This window comes from Eufriesea mexicana, unplaced genomic scaffold (assembly GCF_001483705.2).
Source record: "Eufriesea mexicana isolate 0111107269 unplaced genomic scaffold, ASM148370v2 scaffold3062, whole genome shotgun sequence".
Taxonomy (NCBI): domain Eukaryota; kingdom Metazoa; phylum Arthropoda; class Insecta; order Hymenoptera; family Apidae; genus Eufriesea; species Eufriesea mexicana.
In genome coordinates this window covers 28,725-38,197 of record NW_016911092.1, presented here as the reverse complement: position 1 = coordinate 38,197, position 9,473 = coordinate 28,725, and the positions used below count along the sequence as shown (strand labels likewise).

The 9,473-nt window shown below is 33.0% G+C and overlaps 1 protein-coding gene across 14 annotated transcripts in view; it reads left to right on the top strand.

Moving 5' to 3' along the window:
• Positions 1-6,187, top strand: part of Patronin (calmodulin-regulated spectrin-associated protein patronin) — a 149,560-nt gene extending 143,373 nt beyond the window's left edge. For 7 of the 14 annotated variants that reach the window (XM_017904722.1, XM_017904714.1, XM_017904715.1 and 4 more), the window contains 9 exons: positions 29-316; positions 418-654; positions 734-908; positions 1,474-1,593; positions 2,137-2,232; positions 2,651-2,749; positions 4,046-4,279; positions 4,554-4,836; positions 5,425-6,187. In XM_017904722.1, the coding sequence (XP_017760211.1) occupies positions 29-316; positions 418-654; positions 734-908; positions 1,474-1,593; positions 2,137-2,232; positions 2,651-2,749; positions 4,046-4,279; positions 4,554-4,836; positions 5,425-5,569 (1,677 nt within the window). In that variant the 3' untranslated portion in view covers positions 5,570-6,187. The remainder of the gene's footprint in view (positions 1-28; positions 317-417; positions 655-733; positions 909-1,473; positions 1,594-2,136; positions 2,233-2,650; positions 2,750-4,045; positions 4,280-4,553; positions 4,837-5,424) is intronic. The other 7 variants (XM_017904719.1, XM_017904718.1, XM_017904724.1 and 4 more) reach the window with 6 other exon arrangements.
• Positions 6,188-9,473: the final 3,286 nt, after the last annotated feature.

Here is a 9,473-nt window from a genome sequence, read left to right as displayed (position 1 = left end):
TTTTTTTTATTTATTTATTTATTTATAGGAAAGAAGCGTAGCATCATATGTTGAAAACGAAGATTTTACAATGCGTCCTGATTCACCAGCTACTACTATTGATAGACAAAAACAGCTTGAAATTCAAAGAGATTTAGATCGAGAGAAACAGCGTCAGATAGACGAAAGAGACTTCCAACGGCAAGAAATTAGAGATGAAGAACTACAAAGAGAAGTAGAAAGAGAAAAACAACGCGAACGACACGAGATGAGCGGAGAAAGCCGACAATCTGGAGTTGGTTTAATAATCGGAAATCAATTAGCTAATCCTGATCCAGTAAGCTTATGCGACAAACATCATGAATTTCATCACAACATATTCCTCCTTTTCCTTTCTTCTGTGTTTTTCCTATTTTCTTCATTAATATATTTTTGTAGAATTCTCTGGATGAAATGGAACGAAAGAAGGAACGTATAATGCTTATGTCATTACAAAGAAGACAACAACACGAAGAGATGAAAGAAAGAAAAGAGGCAGAAGCACAAGCTCGACGAGAACAAGAGAAATTAAAAGCAGAGGAAAAAGCTCGTAAAAAGGAAGAGGAACGGCAACGAAGAGCTGCTATTTTGGAACAACATAAAGTGAAAAAAGCGATAGAAGAGGCAGAAAGAGAAGTGAGTGTTGTTTCCAAGTTTACTGTTATCAATAGCGCTTTAATTGGATTAGTCACTAGAAATCGTCACTATTATTTAGGGCAAGGTTATTGATAAAGAGCTTCTGAATGCAATAAAACCGACAAAATTGCGTAACAAGACTGCAACTCGACCACGACCCAAAACGATTCACGTGGATGCTGGTTCAGAGTTAGATTCTGGAGCTCTCACGCCAAGTCGTGGAAAGAAAGGTTCTTCTTCTAATCTAAGTACAGGTATGACAGCGCATCTAACATGATTTGGTAGTGAAACAATTATTCATTGCAATGATCAGTGTTTCTTGGAGATTAATCATGCACACATAAAAGAGAATTAAGCAGGGTTCATGTAGTTAAAATAATTGATACTTACATATGCCCATATGACATTACTACACCAAGTTATCTCCAAGATAACAGTTACCACTGCTATTGTAACAAATGTATTCCTTTGTTATAATCTTCTAATAGTGACAGTTTCTCAGTGTTGTAATGTAATTGCATTCAGTTTTTGCATGGCGAATATTCAAATCAAAAAAGTTTTATTTTTTTCTTTAGTAACGCCGTTTTTCCATATTGATTTTGTTGTTATTGTTTTTTTCTTCCTTTTTTGTTTTTTGAGATCTCACCCAATCACAATTCCACAAGCTTCAAATTTTCTCGGCTATACTAGTTTGTTGATCATTTAAGGCGAATACATTCAACAAGTTAATATCATACATTTCTTAGATTCCCATTTGAATAAACTAGAATAGTAAAGAAAATTCGAGCTGATTGTTTTGCACTAACACACTTACTGTAGCGTCGCTGACCTCCCCGACGATGAGGCGAGACTACTACCGAGGCTCGCAGGACAGTCTTACTGCTGCCCATTTCGATGAACGACGTTCCGGCCCTCTTTATCGGGGCGGCAGTCTCAGGGGTATGCACACACACACTCTGACTCGCATATATATCTGAAACATCACATATATATTTATATATTCGTTAGCTTTGCATAAGAAGAATGCAAACGCAAAGCTAAATAATTAAAAAAGTATTAAAATATTGAATCTTTTTCAATGATTATTAACACGCTGATTGGAGTGATTTGCTTATATTTGCTGCTTTTTATATTTAATGATAAAGTCTAAAGAAATAATTATGAATTATTCGATCGTCACAAATTGTCTTATATATAATAAAAAAACGTGCAATATATTATTACAAAATTTGTTATTACATAAGTCAAATTAAAAAATACATTATATTCAAAATTGTCTTCAAAATTATTCATTTTTAACATATTAATGATCTATGTTATAGCACTTTTCTTTGCGTACTATTTTGCATGCTTCAAATTTATTTGAGATAACTGTTTATTAGTGTAATGTTGTAGTAAAAAAATATTCATAAAAACATATATAGTATCTAGTATCGTCCTGGAGAGGAACTAACTGATTGTAATAGAGGTACCCTATTTTAGTATCTTCCGTAGATTCACCCGACGACGGTAGAGGTTCCTCACCTTGTCGAAGTATGAATCAACTTGGTCGACGTGGTTCCTACAAAACATCTAGAGGTGGGTTGATTATTATTTATAGAAAGAATGCCGTATCATGTTCCTTAAACGTTTGGCTTGATGAAAGTAGACTCGTTGCAGGATGTATCACTGGTATGGGCAGCTACGTATGAATCTTATAATGTTGAATATTTCATTAGCGTTTGATTATTCTCCAAATTACCTAAGTAAGGTTACTTAAGGGTATGACTTTATTTTTAAGTAGCGCCTTATAGTAGACATCTTTCAGTTGGAACGCAACGTTGTTCTGCACCAACCTGCACCGGCTACCTTGAGTTTTTGATGTTCCTAGTGGACATGGCTCGTAGTTAGACTCTGCCCCTGATGCAATGACGTACGATTGAAGCATCCCCTACTATTAATCTTTGATCGTACATAGCGTTTGGAATGTAACAAGGTAAACATTGCATTATTGCAGATGTGCAGGAGCCTCAGCAACAGGTTAGAGGCAGGCCTAAATACCCGAGTTACCAAAACTTTAAGGGGAGAAAGTCTAATTCCTTGATGAATTTGTGTGGTAAGAAGCACCAGTGACTTGGAATACGTTTAATCCCCCTTCTATTGTGCAACAGTATATTTTACGTGTCCCGTACACCGTTCCAAATTTTCGTAGGCTATATAGCATACACGTAGTCGCATGGTGGCAGATTGGAGCACAGGTGGCAGTGATATACTTACACGCATACACCAACAGCACATTGTTTATATCTATATTCGAAATTCTGTCTGCTGTACTTATATTTAGTTGCCAATTGGATAAGTAATTGTACGAATACTTTTTAGTCTTGCCTTTTAAATTATTTCTATTTTTTAAAATAGTCTCCTCAGAGCAAATAGAATTTCGATGCTCATTCACAGGATAACTCATTTGCTGCAGTAGATGAAATTAAGTTGATGCTTGTTGGGCTTATTGTTGTACAGCACTGGTTATGGGTACCAATATTTTCAGTGTTTTTCAGATTATTGTTGGTGGTTCCAGTATCCATTTAATAACCTTTCACTCTGACTCACATTTAGGTCCTGTATCATATGGCTATCCCATCACTTATGTTGAATATGTATTTGTTCTGTCATTCCTCTCTATTTTTATTTCCAGGTATTATGGTAATACAGCATAGTAAATTCATCTCAGCGATAAATATCATATTTTTCGATAGAACTCATAAGTGCTGCATGAGTTAATCCATTTATTACCGCATTTAACGAATTATACAATCGTTAGATGAATTTGTTATGCTTCGTTTGTCCGCCTAAGATCGCAAATTTATCATTAGCAACCATATGTTTAAATACAAGTGAATCTGTCCACTACTTCTGGTCGCGTGTTATAAAATGTTAGATAAAATAGTACCCGATTCAAATTGCCGTCAATTATTAATTATCGTTGCTCTCGAAATTCCTGACAAATAGATCCTTAGATCATCTTAGAATCACGATGAGCTTCCACTGTTTCGTTTCAACAAATTAGTCGATACATAGAGTAAAAGAATTTTGATCCTTAATTTTCGTACGATACATCAATACTTTTTAAAGTTTTTATATTGGACGCAAGCTATGAAGATGGATACTCTTGAAGGTCCTTCGTAAGTCTAACAAGTGACTAATATCTCACAGTCTATATCAGGGACTAACCGTTTAGTAATTAATAAAATTGACTCCGTTCAAATTCCTATTGCTTGGATGGGTATAAACATTTTATATTGAACTGACTATTGAAAGGTCGTATTTCTTGTCCTTTACATTGTGGACGGACACGTACGTTCGAGCCTTTTTTTTTTATTTCTATCTTCATATACTGAGCTTGCGTTCGCAGGTTCGAGTAGTGATCAAGACGGTATGATGTGTCGATACACAGATACAGACAGTGGACTGGGCAGAGCTACACCACCAAGGAGAGCACCGAGTCCGGGCATGGGTAGCATGAGGCATCTTCCATCACCATCGGGACCTGGTTCTCTACCTCCCGGTTTGATGACCAAGAGACGAGTGTTCGATGATGGAAGCAGTGACATCAGTAGTACACCAAGTTCAATGATGGATTATAATGGTAAAGAAGTCAAACTATACAATTTCAATTATTTGTTACTTAAGTACTAGTATAGTAGGAGTTGTAGTTTGTTTTGGATCATTACTCCATTTCTCGTTGTACAGAACTTTAAAATCTGTTTCTACATTTGTGGAAAAATGTATTAGAAAATATAAAATATAATTAAATAGGCATCATTAGAAAAATTTCTTTAAATAAAATTGGTACTGAAGTGGTTACAGTCTGATGTACACGTTGTATAAATTTGATGAGCTTATTTTCTTCCTATTAATAGGTCCAAGATTGTACAAACAACCAACAACTAAGTCAAATCGTGGCATTATGTTGAACGCTGTAGAATATTGCGTATTTCCGGGCACGGTGAATAAAGAAGCAAAGAGAAGAGTTCTTGACGAAATTGCAAGATCAGAAAGCAAGCACTTCCTTATTTTATTTCGAGATGCTGGCTGCCAATTCCGGGCTCTCTACTCATATTGTCCAGATAGAGAAGATGTTTCGAAATTGTACGGTATCGGACCGAAACAAGTCACGGATAAAATGTTCGACAAATTTTTCAAGTAAGTTTATCATCCTTTTGAATTTGTTCTTATTATAAATATACTTCTATGATCTCATTGGACACTGCAATGTCATCTTGTTATGCAAGAACATTGAGTATATGAAAAATATATGTAACAAAGAAGTTATCTTTTCCAGTGTAAGTTATGTTATTAATTATTAAGTGTAAATAGACAATTTCGAAGTGTTTTTTTATAAATAATAGATTGGAGTCTAGAAACTTAGTTTTCAGGTTTTTTTATAAATGTTAATTTAATATGTAGCTTATAGAATAACCATTCTCTCTATCTTTACTTAGTAAATGCTTACATGTTTAAGATAGACAGCCAGATTTAGAAGATCAATTATTGGTGTATCAATTAAATTAATAATTTATAATATGTTTAGTCTAGGTATTAATATATATTCTTTAAACTGTTGAAAATATAGATAAATTTACACATATAAATATTTCATATATTATTTTATATTTTATTTCTTCAAGTTCAAGAAATTATGTTGTATATGCGCTTAAATTGAATGTGTGAATATAGTAGCTTTATGAGCAAAATTTATAACATATGTATAATATAATTTTTTCATTTTAGATATAATTCCGGAGCAAAATGCTTTTCACAAGTACACACAAAGCATCTGACTGTGACCATAGATGCCTTTACGATACACAATAGCCTTTGGCAAGGTAAAAAGGTGAATTTGCCGAACAAGAAAGACATACCTCTCGTCATATAGTTTTACACAAGTGTCACACTTTATGCTACTATGCCCTCTGTTGTTCATAGTTACTATTTTAATACAGGCCCATATTAAATTAATGCAAACGTTGCGTTCTTAGTCAATTTTATAAGGACAAATGATTGATGCTGACTCGTAGACACGGGTGTGCAATCATTTTCAACGTTTTTACGATTGCATGCCACATTGAACGGCGCAATGTTACCACGTATACGTTTTCTTTTTTATAATTCGTTCCATTTTTCTTCTTGTATTCTTTTTCCGTTCTGTTTTTTGTTTTCTTTTTAAGTTAACGTTGGCATCAATCACTGTGTCGTAAGTTTACCAATATCTTATTAATAGGAATGGTTTGTTGTCAGTATCTAATATCTTTGCGGACTAACTTCCGACGTGTAACCGCCTTGTAATCGTGTAAGCTGCTGTGTTGTAAATGAAAGTTGTGACTGATGTAAAAGGTATTAATTAATTTTTCTTATAATCTTCTTCTTTTTCGCTGAGAGAGAGGCAGGGCTTTCATAAATGTCACGTAACGAACGTTTCGTTTTTATATTACATAAAGTAATTCGCACATATTTCCCCGTTACGCGTAAATTAAAACTGCTCTTAATTATTATTATAATTATTATTATCGTAGTACCATTGAATTTTACGAATTACTAAACGCAAATAGAGGATCATTAATTTCAAACATATTTTTGACAGAGTCTATAAAAAGATTCGAGTTCTCCAATGTAATTTTTCTATTTGATTAACTAATATTTAACAAAACCAACCAAGAAATAAGGAGGAAATTAATGAAACGCTTGTCTTGCACGAAAATTTAACTTTTAGAACTGTAGATTGTTTAATATTTTTACCAAATGATTCGAGGCTCAACATTGTTTCGTACAATCGTTGTAATTGTCTTAAAACTTTCTTTTTATCGTGTACATCATTGCCGAAGGCGAATTAATGATTCCTCGTTAACCATGAGATTTTTGCAGCTGTTGACGGTTGCAGCAGCGTACGTAGATAATGTAATTCGTTCGTTGAAAAGTGTTGAGAAAACCAGCTCACGGACAAATAAAAAGAAAAAAAAATAATGTGGATTTGTAAATATATAAGTTGATTCTGATTAGTGAAAGAAAATACCAAATCAGCCTTAAGATCGATCTGGATGTAATTGATGTGCGAGGATGGTTTTCCTTTACAGTGTAGGTACCATTGATTATAATTTATAGAATGCCTCGTTGATTTGAATATCTTGAAGAGAGTTTTGTGCAGTGTGTATCGGTATAAGATTATAAACTTGTAAGGATTTGAGATGGGAGAGAATGAGACCGTACCAAACAGTACCAAAAGTAAAAATTTGTTTCTTAAAAGAACAGTAATAATTTTGGTGACTGATAAAAAGTGTCTGGACATAAGAACGGCCACGAAGTGATGAAATCTTTGATCGAATTACTCTTTTCTTTTTCCTGCGCGCAGTACATACTTATTCTTTATGATGTATCGAATGGTTTGAAATCTTGTAATCGTTTCGAATATTGTAAGAGGAAAGCAGAAGATGGTTGGAATGTAGAAGCATTAAAATAACAAAAATTTATCTATATTCAAAGTTATCTTTGCTTTAATTAAATAACTTATTTGAATGTTCTAGGCCTAAATATTTCTAATTCAACGTTTATAGTCTGCGTTCCTCATGACCGAGAAAAGAGACCCTGAAAATAATGTTAATGATTTATTTATAAACATCTTAGTATATTGTTGCAAATTTTAACGAAACGGACTAATGTTTAACCCGTTTATAAGTTGGATGATGCCCCTTAAAAATTGTATCAACAGTATATGGATCCTTTTTCTTCGGATGGCAATCGTTCTTTTTTTATTTTTCTCTTTTTTTTAGTATGGTTCTCATTTCCTAATGGAACGCGTCAGTCCAATTTCTAGCGAAACGAAACATGCGGTTCTCGTATTGTACATGATGGATAATTAGCATAATAATGTAATAACGAAAGAACTATTTATTGTGCCATAAATTGTAACTGTCCGTCGTTCGTGTGGGATTGGCACTGACCTTCCATCTTGACGATTTAATTCTTTTATCATGTATACAATTCGTTTTTCATATTATGCCGATAGAACAAATGAATAGAAACTAGATAGAAGTAAAATACAATTTTGTACAGAAATATGGAGGGTCTAACTGTTACAGAATTTTCCTTTTGTTTCCGCGTTCTCTATTTAAGTTATGTTTAGACTGTATATTGTAGTTTTCATAAATTTTTTGTTTCTTTAATTTTGTATAATGTATTTTTTTAATTTGTCGGGCATGTGCATGAGATTTGAAACGATAACGTTATAAGAAACAAGGCAGAAAAGGCCAGAGAAAGATAAAATGCAGATCGGTTCACTGGAATAATAGACCCCCCAATATTCTACAATGGCATAACAGAACACGACCGTATTGATTATTCTTAAGTAATTATGCAACATATCGAATTTCATGTTCTTCACGATTAATCGCGAAAAATATATTTTTAATTCGCAACGATACACTTGGTTTAATCGTCCTGAGATTATTTTTATTCAGCCTCGTCTGTGAAAACTCATGTAATGGAGGGACTTGGAAAAAAATTTCACTTAAAAAGAGAAAAAAATCCGTCGATCGTAGTACCCAAAGAAGTTCATTATATTTTATTCTTGTCTATTGTAAATCTATTGCGTATATCGTCAATGATGAATAGAGAAATTTTTGCGAGCTTCAGACTCCGAAAATAGTCCGACCTGACAATATTGAACGCGAAAATAAATAAACGCCGTAAAATGAATAATAAGATTTGAAAGCGCAAATCGCGAAAAAGAAGTCTATGATAACAATGTGAACGAACAGTGAATGAAGATTTACGATTAACACTATAATAGTCACTAATCTTAAGAATCAACGGAAGAACATCGGCTTGTGGAGAAGGGATTGAAAATATAATAGAGGAAAAGCTACAAACAGTAAGAGAACGTTTGAAAAAAGGATGTGTAACTGTAGCAAGGAAGGGTGATTGCTTGTGCTTGATATTTATATTTTTCGAAGCAGAGAAATATTATTAGTGAGCTGTTGGTAACCGGCGTGATAAACAATGAAACGAAAACACAGAGATACGAAAAAATGGGATATAAATAATCGCGCTTATTAATAATAAACGATTACCTTTATGTAATAATCCTTCATTTTTATTGTCACAAATGAAAGAAATGAAAACTGAAAACTTTGTCGAATCATACTTGTTCGATTTATCCATGTCTGTAAATATTATGTTTTTATATACGCATAAATGAAACTACTCGATGATATATATTTATTGAGTACGTCAAGTAAAAATTTGGGTCATATTTTACTGTTAGCATCTTGCAGCGAATGTCATCAATAAAATTTAATAACCCACATTGCAATAGACTTTTATTCTTCTGTGAATGATATATATATATATTACGAAACTAAGTGTGTCTTCTTTGTCTTAATTGGTTGTGTAATGTAAATGTATATATAACTTTTGGAGTACAGAAGAGGGTGAATTAGATGACCATACTTTCTCATTGTTATATATTTTATACACAATAGCGGAGGCGTCATTGTTAATTTTTCTGCATATGTATAATATATTACAATTCAACGAATAAGAAAAATACTAGACATAAATATTAAAATATCCTTGTGAAGAACATTTCTCCCTATATATATACTATATTTAATTCGTTAAGGACACTTTATTACAGGGCGCTAAATATGACTTTTCTTTCGCTTCTAATCATATTAAATATTAAAATTCAATACCTTACTACCGCTACAACAGTACAAAATAATTTCATTTCACTTTTTCTTATCCTTTTCTTTTTAAAAAATATACGGTTTCGATCGAGCACTTTT